Source organism: Colius striatus, chromosome 4 (assembly GCF_028858725.1).
Source record: "Colius striatus isolate bColStr4 chromosome 4, bColStr4.1.hap1, whole genome shotgun sequence".
NCBI lineage: Eukaryota > Metazoa > Chordata > Aves > Coliiformes > Coliidae > Colius > Colius striatus.
In genome coordinates this window covers 47808059-47833466 of record NC_084762.1, presented here as the reverse complement: position 1 = coordinate 47833466, position 25408 = coordinate 47808059, and the positions used below count along the sequence as shown (strand labels likewise).

Sequence of the window (25408 nt, the reverse complement as noted above, 5' to 3'; positions counted from 1 at the left end):
GATTTCACCACCCACCAGTTCAAACTATCTGCAAGTCTGAAAAAATGGAGACCTATTAAGACAGAAAACCATGGGGAAAAAAGTATAACTCCATTTTAAACCACAATATCCTACTTGCTAGTTTACGAACATAAAGATGACTTCTTGCTATTGGAGAGCTATCTATGAAATCTGCATCTTACCCCATCATCCAAATTTTTTAATTTTAAATCCAGCAGAATGTATTGCACTGAAGAACTAGTTGTATGCATGTGCAAAGTCAGGTCAGCTCTAAAAGCAGCTTCTATTTAAGATGCTAGATGTGGTGTGAATAAAGCTCTCTTCACAAGATACAATGCAAATCTAAAACTAACTGGGGCATCGGATATAAAATACGCCTACACTTCACAGGCACGTCTTCAGCTCAAAAATCTGAAGTCACAGGTATCCGAATAGATCAAACATAACCAAGAGTTGAAAACATTGAAAAAAATAACTGAAACATTTTCTTCTGTCTGAAAAAATCTCATTAACACTGAAAAGGCAAAGCCTGCCAAGCTTTGAGGTTCACAGTAGTTGAAAAAAGTCCAAAATAACTGCAACTTTAATATGACTGACTCAGTTAAAAACCATGAACAAGAAACAACATATTAAACAAAAACCTTAACTTTCTCACACTTCAAATTTCTTTTAAGCACTCTCTCCCATGCACAAGTTTGAAGCTACCTACAACATAAACTCAGTGACTTAGAATCTACATTTCAACATTATACAGTAACATTAAAACACGAGGTTCTTTTTCCATACCAATTCACAAAGTATTAACAGAAGCAAATTATTAAAAGGGTAAATATTCACTGATAGTAGGATGCTCTCCAAAATACACTATACTTTGACTTCTGGGAAACACGGCTGAACTGTCATGGAAGATTAAGTGATGAAAAATAGCTAAGCTATTTTAGATAAATTGCTAGCTTTCTTAATATTTATCTAATATCCAAATGTTAAAAATTGAATATAAGTATTAATTTTCATATAAAAAATAAAAACTTCCAAATGTTATCCCCAGTATAGTTTGTGTGATTCTTTTTCTTGGAGATCTATCTCCTGACTGTTAGTAATGGCCAGAACTCAAGCACAAAACAGAATAGGTTTTGCACTGAAAACGAAATTGGTTCCAGATACCTATTTGCTATCACCTATAAAAAACTTTATACAAATCTGCTTTATTGTGGTATCCATGCAATTAACACATGCATTTATTTTACTATCAGTATCTAGAAAGATGGATACAGACTTCAACAACACTTACATTGTAAGTATTTTATGACTGTAGATATAAACACACATTCATACACACTTATATACATATATTAATATATGTTTAACTCGCATAACATAGCATTTATTTATTTATTTGACCTTAAGGGGAATTTAGTGCACTGTATTCCATACAAGGTACTACAGCTTGAAACCACAAAAACTCCAGTTTAGGTGGAACGGGAAGGCTTAGATTAAAAAACGCTAAGTCCTCAAATTATGTTTCAAACGATACATTATGCACTTAATATTTTAGCAATATCCATTGTCCTATATCAGATATTAAAAACAAAGTGGTAAATACAAAACCTTTGGCTTCATTCAGGAAGAGGTCAGTGGCAGAACTACATAATCAACAATGCCATTCTTAAAATTAAAAATCACTACAATCTTAAAAGAAAACAAAAAGTCCTACATGAATCAAGTTACTATAATGATTTCTTTGGTCAAGGCAGAAAAATAAAATAAAAAAAATAGATTTCTTTAGGTTTTAATTACTTTCTTCCCAGGTTGATATGTAAAATATCTAACAGCGAACAAATCGCATTATTCCTTCTGTGATGGAAACAAGATTCTCTCTTCTTACATGCTTCAAATGCTCAGATATGAGCTTACATGCTCAGATATGACCACAATAAAAAAAAATTAGATATCTAATAACTTGAGATATCTACCCATGGGAAACACCTATATGGGGTTCAAATCACTAATACTGGAAATATTTTCCTATTCTTCCAGTAAAAACTTCCATAAAGGAGAGAGGACTCTGGGAAAAAATTACACTATATCTCACATTCTGTCAACCATTAAAGTGACCTAATCCAAACTATAAATTGGATCCCTCCATCAAAGAAAAGCCTGCAGCTCCTAAAACATTCATTCACCCACAGAAAAATCTTTAGCATTCCTTTGAAGAGCTTTTTTTCGCTATCCTTTCCCTGCATCTCATAAGAGCCTAAGGAAAGCATCAGAACAAAAAACTAACAAAAAATATCCCATCTAGGTAACTGGAGGCAGGAAACTGTACTCCTAGCTAATGCTGTTATGTAAATACGGAGAATTCATATTGAGTTACCAAGTCAGATTTGAAAGAATTGTCTCCTGAATGCCAAAAATAAGTTCCTTTCACTAGGTCCTTGACATGTTCTCTTACAGACCTTTTAGACACTGTAGAAAACTGTAAACACATTTATTGTTTCTATCAACACTTCCTATCTCTACTTTTGCTTTGTGAAGTGCTATTCCATTCCATATACACATATGATTATGTTTTCTTTTTAACTATCAATCTTGAGACCTACGTTCTAAGAGACTAACCCAGATTTTATTCCCATACATTAATATGCAGCCTTATTTGTCCAATTGCACTTAACTGAAAAGAAGCAGAATTTAGCAGCTAAATACACCTTTATTTCATGTGAACTACACCAAATTCTCCATCAGACAATTAACATCTTTAGAATGTTAGACATCTAGATGGCTAGACTGACATCTCTGAACAATACCATTTATCCACAGCATAAGCAACCAGCAATGCAGTAAGTTTTCCATTAAGTTCTACCTACGCAATATAGTTTTTGAAAGCTATCTTAACTGAAGATTGTATGTAGATGTTTAGTACAGAGCTAGCACCAAAAAAAATATGCCTTTGAGATAAGCTGCTATATACAAGCTCAAGTGAGAAATTCCTTCATACATACTTTTAAGAAAAAACTATACTGACAAATACAATTTAATGCAATAACCCTAAGACCACTTTGGTATCTTCAATAATTACTCAAAAATATGTGTTTCTTAGAAACAAAAATGTCCTCCTTAATTCTAATATCTGAGAAGGAAAATATAACTTACTTACCAAAATGAGGACTGTCAAAAATCTTACAGCCACCATATGTCCCAGTGATTTGTAGTTACCTGAATACAGCATTAAACTGAGCAGACTAGCATCTTCATTCTGATAACGGCTTCCCAAGTATTAGTAAGACGCATATCTAAGCAACACCAAAATTCAAGACATTCTTGCAGGCAGGTTTAAGGATCTCTTGAAAGGAAACTATAATTCTAACCTCCCATGCACTTGTTGCCCTTTTACAAATGATAAAATAATCTTGAAAAACAAGTTTTTACCTAGGGTTTCCTCTTAGTGCAGCATGGTGAAGAGCATTAAACCCATTGTTGTTGGTGATAGTAACATCTGCTCCAGCTTCTAACAATACAGCAAGGATGTCATCACGCTTTTTACTTATTGCATCATGAAGTGGAGTGTCACCTTCAGAATCCTGAAACCAGAAACAGCTTACATGAAGTTTTACATGCATTCAGATTAAAGAAAGACAGATTTTTAAATATCACTGGGAAAATTGACTACACAAACATAAAGTCGCTTTTTAGTCCTAAAAGAGTTGCTCTACTGTAGAATTCAGAGCACGTTACTTTCTGATCTTGCTCTGGGTTTTGCAAATTCTTCAGCGAGTTCTCTCATCCAGGGCTCCACTCTTCAATCATTACACATTACTACTACTACTATAAACTACTACTACTACATACCACTACTAGTATGCTTTGCATCTGATAGTATTGAAGACTCTGATGTAGATGTCAACTCCTCTATGCCTCACATCCAGGTGGAGTTGATGTCTAAGTTAAAACTTATGTGTAACAGAGAGTCAACAAAAACTGACACAACAGAGAGAAGATCAGCCAGGGAGGAAATTTTGAGTGATGAAGGCTAAGATTAGTCCGGCAATTCATAGACTGGTAGGGTTGAAAGGGACATTTAGAGATCATCTAGTCCAATCCTCCTGCAGAAGCAGGTTCACCTAGATCAGGTCGCATTGGAACATGTCCAGGCGGGTCTTGAAGACCTCCAAGGAAGGAGACTCCACAACCCCTCTGGGCAGCCTGTGCCACTGCTCCCTCACCCTCACAGTGAAATAGTTCTTTCTTATGTTTAAGTGGAACTTTTTGTGTTTCAGCTTCATCCCATTACCCCTTGTCCTGTTGCTAGCTACTGTAGAAAAAAGGAATATCCCAACCTCCTGACACCCACCATTTAGGTGTTTGTAAATGTTAATAAGATCTCCCCTCAGACTCCTCCAGACTAAACAGCCCCAGTTCCCGCAGCCTTTCCTCATAAGGAAGATGCTCCAGTCCCCTGATCATCTTGGTGGCCCTGCACTGGACTATCTCCAGAAGTTCTCTGTCCCTCTTGAGCTGAGGAGCCCAGAACTTGACACAGGACCCCAGATAATGCCTTACTACGGCAGAGTAGAGGGGGAACAGAACCTCCTTTGACCTGCTGACCACACTCTTCTTGATGCATGCCATTGGCCTTCTTGGCCACAAGGGCACATTGCTGGCTCATGGTTAGTTTATTATCAACCAGGACCCCCAGGTCTCCCTCTGCAGAGCTGCTCTTCAGCAGTTCAACCCCCAGCAATTAACCATGTAAAAGACAATACCAAAAGAAAGTGTGAAATAAAAAACATAAGCAAATCAAAATAAAACTCAGTCCAAGTAATGAACTTAGGCATATGTGCTGTTGTAACTGAAGCAGATAATTTTCCATGAAGCGAAGTCCAACATTATAAGCAATATTAAACTTGCTATGGCTAATACCAGATTATATGACACAAGGTACATGAAAATATTTCAGTGCACAATGGAATAGAGAAAGAATTTCTATTTTTAGCTTGACATTTTATTTTTCAAATATGCCAAATAATGGAAAAATACTTTTTATTTCTAGAAGCATTTTGTACATTACTTATTCAAGGACCCAAAGGGCTGCACCAAAAAGGAATGCCCCAGACTAACAGTGAGAAAACACATCCCCTTAAGCATGTTTACTGCTATATAGGCAAGGTCTCTAGATTTATGCTTCCAGTAAAATTCTAACATCATGTAAGTCAGGAAGCCTTTTGTCACTGACTCAACTGCAAACTGACTAACACAAGAACTGAACATTTTAGCAATACATTAATAAGAAAAAAATCTTTACAGTCTGTAAAGGGAGAATCAAAAACTGCCAAACAAGAAGTGCCAGAATAAGGAAACACTTGAATCAGAGTATACTAGTTTTTGATAAACTGAATTATGTCTCTTATTTGGTTTAACTGATCGTGTTTCCTGAATTTACTGTTTACAAACTAGCATATATTTCTGTTCATAAAGTGAACTGGCTTGAGTAGCAATATACCGGTCAGTTGAATTCCAGTCATGCCTCAATCTGACTCCCCTGTGCTCTCATTCACCAAATCAGTCACCTACTCACATTTGCACATCAGAATTCCTCAGCATCAATGAAGGACCTGGAAGTTCATTATTTTCAACACCAATTGTATTTTCCAATGTTGTTTCACAGCAACATTCTACTGAATTTTTCAATCCAAACAGTATTCTATAATTTTGAGTCAGACACAACCATCTTTGCTACCCATATATCAAATATCATTGCATGATATACAATCAGCCTGTATTGGGCACCTTTTACCAAACTCCTTAACTGTTCAAAACAAACTACATAAGGACTGGATGGATACTGGCTAGCTAACACCTCAACTTCAGCAAGATCAAGACAGTACCTATAAAGCCAGGTGTAAGTCGATAAATAAACAATCACTACATTCACTAATTTCAAGGTAGTTTGCTCATATTTTTTCCATGGATATGCATCTTCCAAAAAAAGAAAAAAATCACTGCTTATTGACATGACAAAAAAAGGAAGAAAATGTGTTATTACCACTTATCTTGATTTGCTGAGGAAGTTACAGTTTTTCTTTCCGTTGCAAACCTTTTAAACCTTACCCATTCTGATTTGTTTTACTAATGCACTACATGAGGCTGCAGACTCCTGCAGAATGTGGATGGCTGCTTATTTGATACCAGATTTATACTTTACATTCTCAAAAAGGGGTTGCACATGTCACAGCTTCTGCCACATCCGTTATAGATAATACTCCCCATTAAATTATGGTACTTGAGACTTTAGGCATGTGAGGGCTTTTTAGACAAAAGGTTGAACATTTTTAAAAGAGAATCTGGCTAAATAGTTCTATTAATGATAGGTTAATTCTAGAAAAGGGTTTCTGTTAATCCAACATTCCACAGTATTGTCAGCCACTAACTGCCAAGCTGGGGATTTGATACAGGAGGAATTAATCTGGAGAGAAAGTTAAAAATTACAGATAATTACCAATCTGTGAAAATATCAATTAACATCAACTGGCTAGAATGTATCAGGTGCCTACCTAGCCATCAAGAAAACAAATGGATTCAGTAACATTTTTATTTTAGCTGATCACATGTTAAGGTAGAGGCGGTGACAGATAACTTCACAAGGTCTCTTCCTTTCAATTCTATTTTCCACTATTCTTTTATCGCCACCACACAATAGCTAAAAAGTGAATCTACCCTAATATCTACTTTACCTGGAGACTAGGATGGCAGCCAAAGTCCAGTAAAGTCTTCACAACTTGCAGATGACCCTTGTTGACGGCAATATGAAGTGGAGTCTGCCTGCGTTTGTTGCGGGCATTCAAATCTGCACTGCCTCGGTGCAAAACTTCTATCACAGCACCCTCATCACCAAAGGCTGCATGATGGACAGCCCTGTCTCCATCTTTGTCCTAAAGTAGAAACATTCATTTGAACCACTATATTCCACACTTCCTTTGTATTTTAACAAGTTAAAAATAACAAGCTAATTTAAACATATTTTATTTCTTTAAAGAGATAGAAAAATTAGATAACCATGATAGCATTCAAATACCCATTTAAAACAATTGCTCAAACCAGGACAGCACAGGATGAAAAATTTGTTTGCATATAAACATACACATTCCATGACATATGACATTCTATGCCATATATAACAATCACCCTGAATTTTTGTGCAATGTGTTCATTCAACTCAAAGAGATTCATTGGGGTTTCTACTACAAAACAGCATTGTCAGTAAAAAAACCCAACAAAACAACAACAAAAAAAACACTCAAACAAACAAAATCAAAACCACAAACAAAACTCAACCTCCAAAATCCCCAAAAAGTTACACCCCATAACCCAAGGCAAGCCTTCTTGTAACCCAGGAAGCATTATAGAGTCTAAGTCATGGTGTAAGACAAGAGAATTGCTTTGCTGATACTACTAAGTTACGTTTATTAGGTTTTACTCTACATGTCTCAAGTCATCAGTTAATAAACCTTTTCCAAAGGGAATTTTGGATGGATGCTGAAATTAATTAGAAGTTCTGATTGTGTGATGATGATTCAACATACAATTGTTTATTGGTTTCAGCCAAACTGAGAGTTAAGGTATGAAAGTTATAAATTTGTCAATTCACCTTATTTTAACATCTGTAAGAGTGGACTGTACTATGTGAAACAATTGAAAATATTAATCAAGTGATTTCAACATGAATGACAGTATACAATAGCTTAAAGTAAAATGGAAGGTATATAACAGGTCTTAATGAAATAACTTCCATATGCTAGCCTCTAACTAAATTTTTGTGCATGATGGAATACTACTGTATATTTGTAGGATTTGACAAAAAAAAGTCCTGAAAACTGGAAGGAGGAGAACCTCATTACTCTTAAGAGTGCACTGGATATCTCTCTTGGATAAGCTTAGTTACTCTTACCAATTTGCAATGTATTTTTAAAATAATTTTTATTATGTGTAATTCATTTCCAATATGCAGAAATTAATATTTCTTAGAATAAGTTATAGTTTTACAATTACAAGATAAAAATTAGACTGTATCATTTTTAAATTCGGGAAGGAGACATTTTCTAATTATCAAACATATCTTTTTGGAGATATGAAAACAATTTTTGAGATTGTCAGTGCAGTAAACAGCAGCTTCATTAGCTTTTGAAAACAGGACATTTCCATGCCTTCCAAATTAACTCATGCTATGAAGTTGTCTTCCAAAACAGCAGAATTCTCTCAGGCTCATCTAACACAAGAAAACAGTCAAAAGAAGCCAAAGCTTGCCCATTTGGAAGGAGATGTCAGGAAGGGGAACTTCTCTGTGTTTCTCATCTGGTTATAAAGATGATTACGAGATGAAACTTACCAATAGTGTAAGAGTAGTACTAAATTGCTACATTTATATTTACAGAGCACTTTGTTTCACAGATGTGTGGTAATTTGTCTTCTCATATTTGCAGTCTGCAAAGTACACTGAGATACTTACTGATGAAACTCCTTTTTTTTTAATTAAATATTAAATGGTTTAGATATAATACATTCCAATTTTTAGGTGAAACGCCCAATTTTGCAAAATCTTAATGTATAGAATTCCTACTTTAATGAGTACAGGTCCATGAAAGAACATGCTTTAAGATCAGCATCAAAACACACTATCTCAGGAACTAAATCCCACTGTCTACTTTCTCCACAACAGCATATTAACATACGTAGAAAAATCTAGCAACTAATTATGCATCAGTCCCAAGATTTGCATTTAGATACAGACCTAAATATTAAAAGCACTACATTTCTATAAATGCCAACAATATAATACTGTTGGTAGTGCCAATATAATAACTGTTGGCCATTAATTTCTGCAGACTAGAAGGCTATGTATTTTCACTAATACCTACATCAAGCTTTTTGACCTCTATCAATAACCAATCATTTTCTGACTTAACAGAGGCTACTTTTACTCTACATTAAGCTGTCTGTGACATAAGCACAGAGGAGACAACAGGGTGAAGCCATCCCCAGAAAATATCAATGTATATATCCTGTAGCAGTGTCTAAGTGTAAGTATATTCAATTTAGCTTTCAAGCAGGCAAAGTAAGGATTCTTATCCTCACTTCCATGCAACAGACCACAAACATTGAAGTAAACGGACTAAATTTTTGCTCTCTGCTTAATGGGATGACACTGCTGTATCTTAACATCACTAATTTATAGACAGCTGACATTTTTTAATGCCTGAAACACAATCATTAATCTAATAATATATGATTAATATTACAATAATGAACACAATTAAACAGGAACACCATTCTCACTTAAGCTACTCAGTTACACAAGAAACACCTGAAAATTCAAATAAACTCCCTGATTTTTTTTAATGTCACAATACTTCTGAAGCTTAAGCAAACACACACTTTCAACAATTCTAAGTACCGGTCCAAAACTTAACACAGCAGCTTTGATGCCACTATACAGATGAAAAGCAATTTAGTCTAGTCCATAACACTATATGCTACATAGTGCAGTAGTACTATGTAGTGCTACTACTTCAGACATTACTTCACAGAAATCAGAATAAGTATATACTGCATCAAATCTAAACCATACTTAAAATTTAGCACAAAACGTTTATAAAGTATCCAAGAATATAAAAATCATTTTAGTTTCAAGAATTACATCATTGCTTCATTAATGTTTTAACATATTATAACTGCTGTATATCAAATACAACATAATGCTAAATGTCCAACCACGTAAAGTTATTTTTCCATTATGCAAACAATAATTGGGCACACTTAAGTCTTCTGTTAGAGTTTCATTTATATTCTTAATAAGACTAATTTGACATGTTTCTTGTGGTTCACAAAATGAGCAAAGGCTGCAATATCAGTGCATTTTGTAAGTAAACAAGTCAAAATCAATTCAAAATGTAAATACCACAGTATGCCAACACACAATGTTCTCACAAACAATAATTTAAAAAAACTCTAAAGAAATAGTCCTATTTACTGAGTTAAAAAAAAAAAACACTACCACAAACACAACCAAAAATCAAAGCAAAAAATCCCAAAAACCCAAAAAAAAACTGGAAGCAGAAATACTGTTTAATACTTTCTCCTCAAACTTGCTTTTGTTAAAAATTAATAACTTTGTCTTAACTGTACACTGTATATAAGAAGCATGGTAAATATCTAAAGTTAGAGATGCAGGATCCAAAATCTTTCTCTCTGAATGCCACAGAGCAGTGTGCTAGCCTATTGCATTCTACTGTTGAAATAAAATAAAGGAAATAAAGAAGAGGCTTCATCCACTACAATCACATACTAGCTTACATAGCTTTACTGTATTAGCAGTATAGAATCATAGAATGTTAGGGGTTGGAAGGGACTTTTAGAGGTTATCTAGTTCAACCCTCCTGGAGAAGCAGGTCAACCTAAATCAGATCGCATAGGAACATGTCGCACAGGAGACTCTACACCCTTCCTGGGCAGCCTGTGCCACTGCTCCCTCACCCTCACAGTGAAATAGTTCTTTCTTATATTTATATGGGACTTTTTGCGTTCCAGCTTCACCCCATTACCCCTTGTCCTGTTGCTACCTACTATAGAAAAAAGGAATATCCCAACCTCCTGACACCCATCATTTAGATATTTGTAAATATTAACAAGATCCTCCCTCAGCTCCAGACTAAACAGCCCCATTTCCTGCAGCCTTTCCTCATATGAAAGATGTTCCAGTTCCCTGATCATCTTGGTGGCCCTGTGCTGGACTCTCTCCAGAAGTTCCCTGTCTCTCTTGAGCTGGGGAGCCCAGAACTGGGCCTCACCAGGGCAGAGTAGAGGGGGATAGAGATGCTAAAGAACAAGACATTGACCCTCTGTAGAAATGTTAGTAGGAGGCTATTTTGGGAACACAATCACAGCAACAAAAGCAGTTTTTCACTCACTAACATTTAAAAAGATGGCAAGTCCAATAGAATTGTTATTCCTATATGTAGCACAATTTAAACCTTAAGTAGACACAAAGTGTATTTTGAAATATTCAGGTTACCTCTGCTTCTACATCCACATTCTGTTTCAGAAGCAACTTCAAAATGTCAACATGGCCATTCTGACTAGCAGCTTGCATAGCTGTGTGTCCAGCACATTGTCCATTCACCTGGAGGCACATTAATACTTTGAAGTAAGTTACAAGATACACACACACCCCACTGTGAAACACTAGTAGTACATATACAAGAGTATTAGAAAATTTGAAGCAACAGCATGCATTTATGAATGAACAATGTTTAGGTATATGCCTTCCTAGCACATACAGATGATCTCCTAGGTCTTCTATATTTCATTTCTATAGCATTAGCTAGATTGGAGAAGAAAAATCCATTTATTGCTTATTTCAAACATTAAGAACTTAGTGACAGTTAGTTAAAAACTCATCTTTGGGCTACTGTAAAGGCAAGATTTTAAAAACAGGTCTCAGAGTTATATCAGTCCTCTACAGTATATTTAACTTCATTTTCTAATTTATGGCAACAACAGGAGTCAGTCTGAACAAAATGACACATTTTGTATAATCTTGAGCTACAGATCAACCCTCAGAACTGGTTTAGTCTCTTATCTTTAAGAATCACTACTGGTGTAGTGAGAAAAAACATTTGATTGTGATTCTAAAACATGTTCCCTGAATCAAATCCTTTAATTCTTAAGCACTTTCTTTTAGACTTTTCAGTACTAGGTGATTAGACAACTTTGTGAAAGGAATCAGACAGAACAGATTAGATGATGTACCCCAAACCAACCCAAAATCTATACCAGCAACAGCAAAAAGTCCTCAAAATCTAACTTACTCCCTTCTGTCCTTCTCAAAACAACAGTTGTTGAAGATCCTTCACCACTACTTTTGAGCATCTGGTTCTCTGCCCTAACTCAGGCAGACAGATGCTCAAAGGTATTTTAAATCATGGCAAACAATAGATTACAAAAATCTGTCCCATGAATAATGGTGTAAAGCACTATTTTCACACAACCCCAACTCATCTCATAGGACAATAAATGGGAGAGGAGACTTTGGAAACAGTTTTATTGTCTCTAGGCAGACACACTACTGACTGGCAAGGGGTACCTAGGACAGCTTCACTTCCTTTAGTGTTACAAGTCCTTCCAAAACAGAATACTCACATCTACATCTGGTCTCTTTAGCAAGTCTTCCACTTTAGCAACATCTCCATTGGCAGCAGCTTTAACCAACTCTTCATTGAGATCTCCAGATTCCTGGGTTTCAAATAATTTCTTCAGTAGTTGAGACAATCTCTCTATGATTATTAAAAAAATTACAATTAAGATTAGAATTGTGATCACAAAAGAACTGAAAAATAACTGCTAAATTTGTCATATTTCTAAAAGCGGGTATGTAGTAATACACAAACCACCATAAAATGGTAGCTCTCAGTTATTATTCACTTCTGAGTAACTACTGCACTCTGGTACTCTTTAGACAGTTGAGACTGTCACACTAGACACTTCAAAACAAAGCTGATTGAAAAACAAGTAAGTTTGTCTACCACAAAATGTAGAAGGGTGGGGACAAGCTAAATACATGAGTTTACATATTGATATAACAGACTTTTTTGTCTTCTAGCTTAACTTAGGGTATTATCTTGCGACTTCAAACACTAAGTCACATTACATTTCTAGCTAGTTTTAGAGCCAGCATGACTTTGTCACATTATAGAAAATGCAGCATAACTATGCTTTCTTGGGAAAAAAGTCTAGAAAACTACATACACAAAAAATGCTTGGTATTAAAGCAAATATATCAACAGGAAAAAACAACTAGCTATGTTCAAAAAATGGAAAAACATTCTGGTTTAATTGACCTGTGAAACAGCAGAACATAAAACACATTGGACAGTCTCTCTGCCTCAGTACTAGACAAATAGCAGGTGGTTCAACAAAACTGAAATGTGATTACATAGACAGAAGTCCTACCGCAATTAGTCAAAGGATGTCTGACAATTCTAAGACAGAAATTTTAAGGCAAGAATATTATCCTGAGTAACCAGTTGCAACAGATCCCTCATTCATGTTTGCTATCCCACACCACCTATTAAAAACAAAAAGTCTGCTGGCTACAGCCGGTGACACTCTCCTCATGCCTTGGTCCTTATTCCAACCTAACATCCTTTCCAATCACTTAAATTCCTTAGAGTAGGCCTTCATAGAGATAGCTGCACTGTGGCCAAACAGAAACAATCAACATCTCCATAGTGACTGCAAGCTGATTCTTGTATCTTTCTCAAAGGTGTAACATCAATTAACAAACCCCAAGTCTGAGTATTATTAATCGACATACAAACTACCTACTAGTAATTATTAACAATTTTTTAATTAAAGCAAATACTTGCCATACAGTACTGGCTTTTCTTCAAACTTACCCCCAGACGCATTACTTATAGCAGATCCCGCTGATGCCACCTTCGAGACAGCTGCTGGATTATAGGTCCAAGATGTCCCACAAACCTCTACCTTTAAGTCACTGTCTGAATAGATCTGCTGGACTCGACCAACTTTACCTAAAGTCTGCATGAAAGAAAACATCGAATGCAAATAGTACTAAAAAGAAAGTATTTACAAATCTGTTAATCATAAATTAACAAAGTAAATAACAAATTTTATGAAGGCTGTTGTTTAATAGTGCAGTCACTAATATCTTTAACTTACTTCGATCATGCTAAGTAGATCACTGCATCTGAGCAAGTATCACACTGAGTCTGATGAAATACACTTTCTTTATTTGTCTTAGAAGAAAATAATTTTCACTCCCACAAATTCCAGGTATCATTATCAATCATAACTAAAAATATTATACAAGTTTCACCATTTTGTGATTCCAAACATACTCACTGGAAGCATTGCTTCAGCCCACTCTCCATGACCTCTCTGAAGAAGCTTGATTCGCTCCAAGTCATAACATACTTGAACAAGGTCACCCACTTGAAATTGAGAAGTACCTCCTTCTGCACCTTGAGCAGCATCTCCACTTCGGACAACGTTAGCTTTGGTGAGAACAGCTGGATTAAATGTCCACCTAAACAATTTATAATTTAAAATAGATTTTAAATATTCAACACGAAATACGTGTTTAAAAATTATCTGCTAGACAAGATTCTGCTTGTATGTCTACAAACTTTCTGCAATGGCATAGTATGGCATATTTGGCTTTAATCTTTTTTTTTTGTCCATAAACTTGTTTGTGGCTCGTTAGTTTAATATTTCCCAGGTAACCGTCAGAGATGTAAATTTTTTAAACAAATGAAGAAATATCTTGCCTAAGTGAAAGTAAGCTGACAGCAATATAGTAGTTCTGAAAGTAGCTATACAGTTTTTTTGTTTTTTCCAAGGAGAGGAGGAGGTGTCTCTGGTTGAAAAGGGGAACATCCAAGCTGTCTCACAGAGGATTGAACTGTCAGGAAACCACAGGGGAAGAACATGGAATTTTCTTCTATGTCAAAAGTTGCATCACTTATAAAAACACTGTTCATTTAAATGGATGTCCTAGATACACCTTGATTTTTAATGAAACTACCTTAACTTGCACTAGAAATTTTACTAATTTAGAGGCATTTAGTTGTTTTTATGCTAAACAACATTGTAAGGTATAACATGGTAATCTCTCCTTTATGTGCCACTTGGTCTGGGGTCAATTTTCATTCAGCTATCTGATCTAGTTCAGAAGCATCAGTCTCTACAAAGGGCAAAGTCAGAGAGGAAACCACAAGACAGCAGCCATAACTGTTAGAAGAAATGCTACTTGCATCCCTTCAGCTTGCGTTAGTTGGGAAAACAGTTTTGTTTTGCATTACTTTGCAATATTAACAAACAATATATTAAGGGAAAGCCTGAATGAATTACACACTGTTTATCTTTCTGGACAAACTGAGTAGGTCAGTGTCCAGACACAAATAAAGTGATATTCCATTCATCAGACAACACAAAAACATGTGGACACATCAGCTCAGACCCAGCTGTAGAGCTGAGTTTGAATGCTGTTAGCAACCATGCAGCTCAAACTTCAAACCTAAACTGCTCGCAAGGAATGGTTTCAGCAACAGCTTCCCCAACACTTCCTATTCTTCATCCATATTTTCATTAATTAACATTCCTTTGAATAATAAAACACTAGAAATAGATCATGCCAAGGTCACCGTATTAAACAAAACCCCCAACTAAAGTTTGTGACCTGTCCTCTTAGCCCATTCTCCTGAAAACCCTCACAACATTGCTATTACCATTCTTCTTGATACCATGGGATATTTTGTAATTAAAAAATAAACTAAAACACTACACTTTAGAAATAAGATAGTCCAGAACATCATTCCTTATTTTGCACTCAAATTTGCACTAAGTGAGAAAGGCAACAAACTTCCTTTTCACACTAAAGCATATTTACAGGTAAGTCTTCATTACACATTGTAGAAGGAATGTAAAAATGTTCAAAGAAATATTGTTAGATACAAAAGGAGAAAGTTTCTGTTACTGAGTGATCACAAGTGCTGAAGGCAAAGGAAGTTTGTGAGAATCAATGACGAAGGCTACATAACAAACCTGTTGCCACTTGGATATTGTACAACAATGTCATGATCTTCATCAATGCCACAAACTGTTCCAGTTGTTGTTAAAGTTTCAAACATGCCATCGGTCCATCCTCCATGACCATGCTGCAAAGACTGTACAATTTCCAAATCAAGATCAATGTTTACAAGGTCACCTATTTGCAGTCCACCAGGGTTTCTGTTACCATTTTGTTCACCTGAAATGCAGTAAGAAGAAAATGTTTACATGACTACACTACTTTTCCATGCAATTTAAGAACAGAAGTTAGTTTCTGAGACTCAATGTCTCTTCAGCTCTAGTGGCCAACAGGTAGAAGGGAGTGTACAGATGAAAAAGAACTATGAACCTCTGACTGTGGAATCACATGTTTCTTGTTGAGTTTTCAAAGCAAACAGCAATGATACTGGCAAACGCTAAATACTTTTAAATAGGCTCCACTACTGACCCTAACTGGGATGGTAACAGTTATATAGTGTTAGACACCTAGATACATAACAGCTCCAACAATTTTTAGTGCCATCTATCCACTCAGAAGATGAAATATAAGCAGAAGGCCCATAGAAAGTGGTTTTGAATTAAGTCAGTCCTTGAATGTGGAGAAAGTACTAGCAAAAGAATACCTCCAAAATGACCAACAATGAAAATCTGTAACCTTCTAAGTGGGGAGATGACTACAAACAAAATACATTTTTAAAAACCCACAAAAAAAAACCCCACTGCAATTAAAACATTCACCCTTGACAGTGTCTGCTTTCAAAAGATGTGTCACAGCAAAACTTTTTTAGCTGGAGGGAAATGGTATACATTCATACACATCAAGCTGTGTTAACCTATGAAGGAATACACTTGTGGACTCCTCACTGTGAGAACCAGAGGACAGTACCTGGTGCCATCCACAGAACAGTGAAGAGTAGAACTGTAGAAGTTACGTAGATTGAGTTCACTGGCACCATTGGTGTCAATGGATGATCAGTGTCAGGGTGAGCACAGTTCCTTTAAGATTGCTGTCTCTAGGATTGGGTGGGTGTGGCTTTTCCCCTTCATAGAATCATAGAATTGTTTCAGCTGGAAGACACCTTTAAGATCACCAAGTCCAGACTTTTTTCCAGCCCTATCAACCATTAGACCACTTCCCTAAATGCAACATCCACCCTTCTCTTAAAACACCTCCAGGGATGGTGACTCCATTACCTCCCTGGGCAGCCCATTTCAATGCCTAACAACACATTCAGGAAAGAAATTCCTCCTCATACGCAGCCTGAACCTCCCCTGGTGCAACTTGAGGCCACTTCCTCTTGTTCTATTGCTTGTTACTAGGGGGAACAGACTGGCCAGTTGCCTTGCTACAACTTCCTTTCAGGTAGCTGTACAGAGCCACTCCCCCTCATGTCTGTAGCACTAGTAGGGGTTGTGGCCCAAGTGCAGGACCTGGCACTTGGCCTTATTGAAACTCATAGCACTGGCCTTGGCCCAGCCATTCAGCCTATCTAGATCTGATTGAGGGCAGGGAAGCTCTACAGAGAGATCAACACTTCCACCCAGCTTGGTGTCATCTGCAAACTTAATAAGGGTGCACTTTATTCCCTCATCCAGATCATTAATAAAGATGCTAAACAGGAGCAGCCCCAGTACTGGACCCTCGGGGACACCACTTGTGACCACTTGTAACTGGATTTAACTCCATTGACAATGACTCTTTGGACCTGTCCATCTAACCAACTTTTAACCCAGGAAAAGTGTATGCCCATCCAAGCCAAGAACAGCCATTTCTCTAAGAGAATGCTGTGGGAAACAGTGTCAAATGCCTTACTAAAGCCAAGGTAGACAATATCCACAGTCTTTCCTCCATCCAGTAAGCATGTCACCTTGCCATAGAAGGAGACCATGTTTGTTAAACAGGACCTGCTCTTCATAAACCCACGCTGACTGGGCCTGATCACCTGGTTGTCCTGCATGTGCTGCATAATAGAACTTAAGATGAACTGATCCATCAGCTTCCTGGGCACTGAAGTAAAACCCACAGGCCTGTAATTTCTCAGATCATCCTTCCATCCCTTCTTATATATCAGTGCTATATTGGCTGACTTCCAATCAGATGGGACCTCTCCAGTCAGCCAGAACTGATGATAAATGATGGACAGTGGCTTGGCAAACATCCCTGCCAGTTCCCTCAGCACTCTAGGATGTACCTCGTTCAGTCCCTTAGATTTGTGTACATCAGTGTGGAGCAGCAGGTCACTGACCATCTCCTCCTGAATTGTAGGGGGGACATTTTGCTCCTCGTCCCTGTCTCTTGGCTTGAGGGGCTGACTTTCCCCAGTGGAAATGCTAAAGACTGAGGCAAAGAAGGTATTAAGCACCTCAGCCTTACCCTCATCTTTTAATATCAAATTTCCTTCTGGATCTAATAGGGACTGGAGTCTCTCCCTGGTCTTTCTTTTATTGTTAATGTATTTATAGAAACTTTTCTTATTACCCTTTACCTCTAAAGCCAGTTTGACTTCTAGTTGGGCTTTTGACCTTCTAATTAACTCCCTACACAAGCTAACAACATCCCTCTATTCATTGTGAGTGGTCTGGCCCTTCTTCCAGAGGCCATAAACTGTATTTTTTCCCCTTGATTTTAAGCCTTCCAAGCAGGAGGTAATAATAGAGAAAGAGTGCTTGCACTGTAGCAATAAGGAGGTACAAATTGCCTGACATATAGAGACAAAAAACCATTATTTGGAGGGAGACTGCTTCCAGAGCTCGAAATCCACACCAGATGCTGGCAACACTTAAAGTCTCCAGAGGACAGAATGTCAAAGAAGAGAATCTGATACTACTGAAGAAGAAACTGCTGAGACAGGAAACACAGCGTTGAATAAATGCTCATGTTTAATGGACTTTGACTTTTATGACGACTCATTGATTTCCCTCCATCCTGGTCTCATTTTACAGGACCTATACATGGAACAGTATTTTCAGTCTGCACCCTTCACATTCACAGCAATACCCAGTGTAACATAACAGAAGAAAGTAGCCACTTCTGCAGAAGACAAAATCAAAGATTAATTCTGAAAAGCTAGAGACAGTCCTGAGGAGATTAGGGAAGTCCAAGAAAGGAAGAGATATAGAATAGCAAGAAGTTACAGAAGCGTTAGTCAGAGGAAACGATCTCTATAGAGTTCATCTGGTCTGATATTCCACACAAAGCTGAACTACAAATCAGTTAAGGTCATCTGCAGCTTCGCTTATCTGAGTCCTAAAAGCCTTCAAGGCCTAAGGTTCCACAATCTCTCAATTAACCTTCCAGTGCTGCAATATAGAGCTGTAGGTGTAACAGAAATATTCAATACATGACTTGAACCTCCCAAGTCACTTCAGGTGGCCTTAAAGTCACTACCATTTGGGTTTATGCCTATTGCTGCTACTGAAATTTTCAATCACCCTTCAAGAGGTTGTAGGTGGCTAGGCAATTATCTCTTAACCTCCTTCTAAACAAGCCCAGCCCCTCCTCCTTGCAAATCATGTCTTCTCAGTTTCTTAATCACTTTAGCTGATCACCATCAGACCCTTCTACATTTTCTCGAATCTAGAAGGAGAAGGAAGAGAAGATGGACAATGACACAAATAGGACATAGAATTCTAGATACAGCTTCATCACGAATGAGATAAGCAGGATAACAACTTCTCCTATCCCGTTACCCATCATCCTCCAAATGAAATTTGCTGGTTTTGCAATGACAGCACACTGCAGTCTCATTCAATTTTGTACTTAGTGCAATACCCAGCTATTCCTCAGCAAGGCTCTTTATTCAGGCCTTCACCATTTCCAGTCTGGTCCATAGGCTTATTGCAACCTGAGTGCAAAGCTGGACTTCCTATTGAACTCCAAGAGGTCTGCATTCATCAAATGCTTCACTTCCTCAAGGCTCTTCTGAATAAAGCTCTACTTTCAACCACATCCCTCTGCCAACTTGCCACCACCCACAAATTGCCTAAGATTGTATTCTGTCTCATCATCAAGGTCACAGATGTGGTATTGGACAAAATAAGGTTCCAGTATTTTGCCCCACTTACACAGTACTCCATATTAATTACTTATATTATTACATATTATTACTGCTGGAGTATTGTTTGCTCTCTATTTTAAATATCACAAAGCTTCAAAATAACTTTCTCAGTTTTAATGCAAGCATACATTTAAATTCACAGCATGAACATATCTGTGAACTACATGCAGAATACAAATAGAATGGGCAGATCTTCTAACAAAGAGCAAGACTGAGAAGTTGGAGCATAGTGGGGCACAAACGATGAACTGAGTCCATCATCATCCATTAACAGCAGCATCTGACTAAAATGACAAAATTCATTTCAACTACAGAACCAAGACACAAAGATGTGAGTACCTTGGCTTTTTACTTTCAAACAATTACTCAACAGTAAACAGCTTAGTCACCTCTTGGACAACTGCTTCTCCTCTAAACAAAACCGACTTTTACTTGTTTTTACATTTTCACCAATGCTGTCAATAAAATAACAGTGCCTGCAGGTCATATTTGAAGTATTTGTGCAAGGAATTGGATTAAGACTAATACATGAATTAAAACACTCAAGGAATAAGTGCAATACCTGATATGGAAAACCTCGACTAAGATTTTACAACATATATTAGTACTAATACAAAATAGCAGGTCACTAAATATCTCTGAATATTTTAAACAGTCTTATAAGAATGCAAAGCTATGTTTGTTGCTTTGGAAATAAACTGTACAAGATGTGACTCAATTTATTACTTAGTCAAGTAATAAATTGCTTAATTGCTCCCTTGCTACTTGGCACAGTATACAAAATACATTTAGAAAAGTGTTATAATTTGCCATTAATGAATTGAAATGCTATCACTTACATTTCACTAGCAAGGATAGTTCTTTTAGTTAACATTTAAAAAGGAAAGAGAAATACAGACTAAGTATAATTAACACACATTAACATAGGTTAACTTTGTCTTCAACTCACCTAATACAGGACAATGGTCTCTGTAGAAAGAGCCGCCTTTTGCATCTTGGACACATTTCAGGTCAGACTACGGAGAGAGATTTAGACAACTTTAGTCCTCACTGACTAAGTCTCCACATTAATACAAGTCAGTGAGAGTAGAACTGAAATGCAGTCAGTTAAGAAACACGGAAAATTACATGTACAAAAAACATGTCCCATGAACTTATTTCTGATCCATATAATCGCAAATACTTTCTGATCCATCAGTCTTAACACAAAGATTTTAATAACCTGTACCAGTATAGAAGACTGTAAAGGATGAGACACTTTTAACTCAAAGAAAGTTATTTTAATAACACAAAGCCCCTTTACATTATTATATAAAGTTACGTTTCCTTTTGAAAGTCTCTGAACACAAGCAAGGAAACAAATGAAAAAATATATGCAGATAGTGCTCAAGGCCATAGCCTTTCCTGTACAAATCATTTAATGCATGTCAGCACTGCTCCCGCTTCCAAACTCTTTTTGACAGATATATGTTTAACTTAGAGAAGAAAACCTGCCACCCAAACTCTACAAAATGAAGAATTTCCAATTGAGGATATACAGAACCCAAGATTATTACTTTATAAAACCCTCTATGCTGAGCTAAACATGATCTTTTTCAAAATTCTCAACCTCATCCTCCAGAAAGATTCTGTTTCATATTAACTCAGAAACAGAAGTTTCAAGTGCAATAACTCCTATTCATCAAGTCAGCAAAGTTCCTATAACTCTCCTTTCCTCTAGTTTTTTTCCTGTGGAACTCTTAAAGCCAAATGGCTACCATCTGCCATTGCTCCTTACTGAACAAGTCTCACTGAACAAAAGGCATCTTCTTTGCATGGTAAGTTTAGGAAGGAGTTAGGAGACTGTTTGTAAAATGTATCAGAATAGCCTACAGGATGGAGAACGAAATGGAGGACAGGTGGTAGTTTTGCTATAACCATCCAGAAGAAAACAAATACTTAAACAATTATTTTTCTCACACTCAAGGTTTATTGAGAGACAGTGCTACTGCAAAAGGATTAAAATGAAAATTTGAATTCTTCCAAGTCGAGGCACTGATGAACACAATACTGTCCTTTAGTAGTACCAATCTGTAACCACTACGCAGGCAGAAACAATACCAAATACTCTGATCTGAGGAATGCACTGACACTTTTTCAGAAAGTGATGAAAACAGACAGATAAAAATAACGAGATTTAGCTGCTCTCCAAATCCCATCAGAAATCAGAGGAAGATTTTGCTCAGCCCAGCGGCAACAGCAGGCCTGCGACAACATGCTGCTGCACAGTGGGCAGGTGCTGGGTTTAACTCAGCCAAAGACAAAGAGGCCACATGGATCATCCCAGATGGCAAACTCACTCATTCCCCCAGAGATTCCCCCAGACCAACAGAGATTTTATGAGACTGAGAGCAACTGGTCTCACCCACCAAATACAAACTCTTCATGTCATGCAACAATCAGCCAACTGTGCAGGAGTCAAGAAGGGGTATATATGCAAGAGTTGTTTTCACATTCTTCAGAGAGTTATGAAGAGAGCACAGAGGGTCCTAAATGGTTCTCCTTACAGGCAGGCAAAATCTGGGTGAAAGACAGCCTGCGTTACAGCAAGTGTTAATGTATTGATGTACATTAGTGTTAGCAGATTGATGGCTAAAAGCTAGCAGAAGAAATATTCAACAAAAAAGTAATCACTAACTTGCAGCAGAAATCATTAGGAAGCAGGTTAAGATACCTTAAATTTCACAGAAAAACACCACCCACCAGAAATCTACAAATCTGCTCTCTTTTTTTCACTCTGCCTGTACTGTGAACTACGCACTATTTCTGGAGTATAATTATATACTTGGCTGTAACATTAAGTGCTAGTTTCATGTTGAACCTCAGCTTCGTATCTGTCTTCCTTTCACTTAAACGGTGAAGTCAATGTTAGATCATGAAAGCATAAACCAAGAGTCTGATCTCAGTACCACAGAAATGCAAGGTAACATTTTGGGGTTTTTTCACATAAGCCTTCATCAAAAAAAGCTGAGGACTCGAAACACACAGAAAGATGAGTCACTGACACAGATAAAGGCAGTATGAAACTAACTCTTATATTCAGCAAAGAGTTCCTTCAGCAACTCTGTAAACTCCGTTACTAAAAGTAACATCAGTGTGATAAAGGCCTGCAAATGTCTTAAACCAAGCCAAACATGAAAAAGATCCTGAAGTTTTAAGACAGGAATCTGTACTTAGCCGTAGTTCAGTACACAAAAGCAGAGTAAACAACTATAATTCTACTTCTACCACTCAGTTACTCCATTTAATCAGAAAAGAAAACCAAAGCTTTCTTCTGCCTAAGTAGTTTAAGTAAAGAAATCAGGATTAAGGTCTTGGTCATCCTTCCCCAGAGACTGTGTGGCAAGGGGCCACCCTAGTGAGGATGGAGCACAAGCATACCCAAAGCCAGCCCACGGCAGGTGCCAGTGCATTGCTGCTGCCAACTCTTATGCTCGCTCAGTGATGTCTGCTCTACCAGCTCTACTCTACTGCACTTCGGAGAACCCCACTGGGACTTTGTACAAGTTATTTGAGTCTCCCTGATTTTTGTAAATGGACTGAAATAATGGATCATTTGGAGATGAGAAATACCAGTGCAAAAGGGAATGTACCAAACAAAATAACAGAGAAAGAAGTAACAATTGTGAGGCTTTGTGTAAATACATGGAGACAACTGTGCAAAGTGGAAATCAAAACATAGGCTTTCATAAGCTAAGTTGATGGAGAAATCATTTAATGAACCCTAAATAGGATTCTTTCAAGAAACAGAAAAACAAGTTGTAGATTCTGTGGAATTTGTGTGTAGTTAGAGAAGAGATGTAAACTCCAGCTAAGCAGAAAATCATTATGATGAAAACTCCAGAACAGTATGAGCACAAAGCATTGCACAGCAGGATTTTCACATCAGTAACAGCAATGGCTAATAAAGGGTTTGGCCTACAGCGAAGAACTTTGGTCTTCTAGCACTACCTTCTGTCTTGCTGAAAATTTTTTGCACGCCAGCTGTATGTGACTGGATTACATAAAGATTGTGAACTGCTCATCCAAACAGGAAACACAGAAAACTTAAGTTTAAGTTTTTTTACTTACCATCCATTGAAAAAAACAGCAACAGTTTCATCACCATAACTTCAGAGAACGAAAAAATGGACACTTCGGCAATGTCAGTAGTGTTGGCAGATAATGTAAAAGCACTATCACCACTCACCTTGAAGAGGAAAATAATGCTGAAAGAGCACCTGCCCACTGGAATAACTATTAAGTTCTTCCAACCAATATGTAATGCCACCCATCAAAACCAGGAGGGGAGTCTACAGACTTGCTAAGAAAAAAAATACCAATACAGCTAAGCAAAAGAAGAATGCTTGATCCAGGTTGCACGGAAATAGCATCCAATACCAGGAGGGAAATTAATGCTGATCTTAAAGATACACCAGCAGGAACAGTGCTGCAGGTGTTTGCAGCAGAATGTGTACATTCCTTAAAGGTCATTTTAAAGTCTCTAAACCCACATCAGCTTTGGAAAAGAAACAAGCCCTTACAGGGCAAACCAAGTAAGCCCACAGTGTGCTGCTTTGTCACCTAAGACAACAAAAGATTGGATAAATCCATAAGCTTTAAAAGTCTATCAGAAATGCTTATTTCATATTTCATGAACTCAGATCATATTGTCTCAAGAAGCAGAGAAAAGTGAAAGCAATAAAATAAGACATTAGAAAATGGTAGATAAAGTGGTGCAATGACAGAGAGGAGTGAGGTATAAAAACAATAGCAACGGCTTCTTACAGAAGAAATTGGATCTCTGCCAAACTGCTGAATTAAAAGTTTATAACGTTTCTGTCTATTCATTTAGGCAACTTTCCATATGTAACTTTTTGTAATTTTGGGGGATTTTTTTTTAAGAAAGGTCATTTTAAACAGTCTTCCCTGCACTTTAATACTGTTAATAACAACATTGAAAAAGGACCCGTAAATCATTTCTGCTTAACAGAAATATGTTCTTAAGCAACTCAGAGATGAAAATATTGGCTTGGTTAAGACTACAGGAGAAATGTAGAAAAATAAGACTACATAAACAAGAAGCAAAACAAAGTCTGCTGACAAATGCAAATAAATGCACAGGGTATTCGTAAGTATCTCTCTTCCTCACTGGAACAACTAACAACCTAACTTTGGCTACTGTAACAAAACACACCTGCTGCATGTGTAAAGGTGGCCAAAATTCATGTTGCTGTGTTTCAAATCAGTTTTGATCAGCACTTAGAAGTAACAGGAGGACTCTAAACTATCAAAGTAATGACAATTCTTGTTGTTCTTTCCTAAACACACTATTCTGAATATATCAGGAACAAGATAAAGGACTAGAGAGCTCAAGATTTTACTTACATTACAGACCTGACAGCTGTAACTGAACAGAATGCATACTTCTACATGTTTTACAACACTCACTTGCAATGTCTAGTGTGCTGATACACTTACTTTGTGGTTTGTTTGTTTGTTTGTTTTTTAAAAAGAAGTGTTAATAGTCATTCCTTAACTCTTATAGAATAATTTCAAGGATTATCTCTAAGAGTAACTCAAATGTTGATGAACAAACATTAGGTATCAATCAGGATAAGAAATTTTGAAGTAACATCAAAAACACAAGTGCAAGGAATCTTCTCAATTTCCCTTATGCACTCAACTTCAGAATTTCTGGAAAAAAAAAG

The 25408-nt window shown here is 37.0% G+C and overlaps 1 protein-coding gene across 4 annotated transcripts in view; it reads right to left on the bottom strand.

Moving 5' to 3' along the window:
* The window catches only part of MIB1 (MIB E3 ubiquitin protein ligase 1), an 82172-nt gene that overhangs the window by 39675 nt on the left and 17089 nt on the right, over nucleotides 1-25408 (bottom strand). For all 4 annotated transcript variants that reach the window (XM_061995452.1, XM_061995453.1, XM_061995454.1 and 1 more), the window contains 8 exons: nucleotides 20629-20695; nucleotides 15616-15820; nucleotides 13915-14098; nucleotides 13446-13590; nucleotides 12190-12323; nucleotides 11063-11170; nucleotides 6729-6926; nucleotides 3427-3578 (listed from right to left, as the gene is read on the bottom strand). In XM_061995452.1, coding sequence (XP_061851436.1) covers nucleotides 3427-3578; nucleotides 6729-6926; nucleotides 11063-11170; nucleotides 12190-12323; nucleotides 13446-13590; nucleotides 13915-14098; nucleotides 15616-15820; nucleotides 20629-20695 — 1193 coding nt within the window. The remainder of the gene's footprint in view (nucleotides 1-3426; nucleotides 3579-6728; nucleotides 6927-11062; nucleotides 11171-12189; nucleotides 12324-13445; nucleotides 13591-13914; nucleotides 14099-15615; nucleotides 15821-20628; nucleotides 20696-25408) is intronic.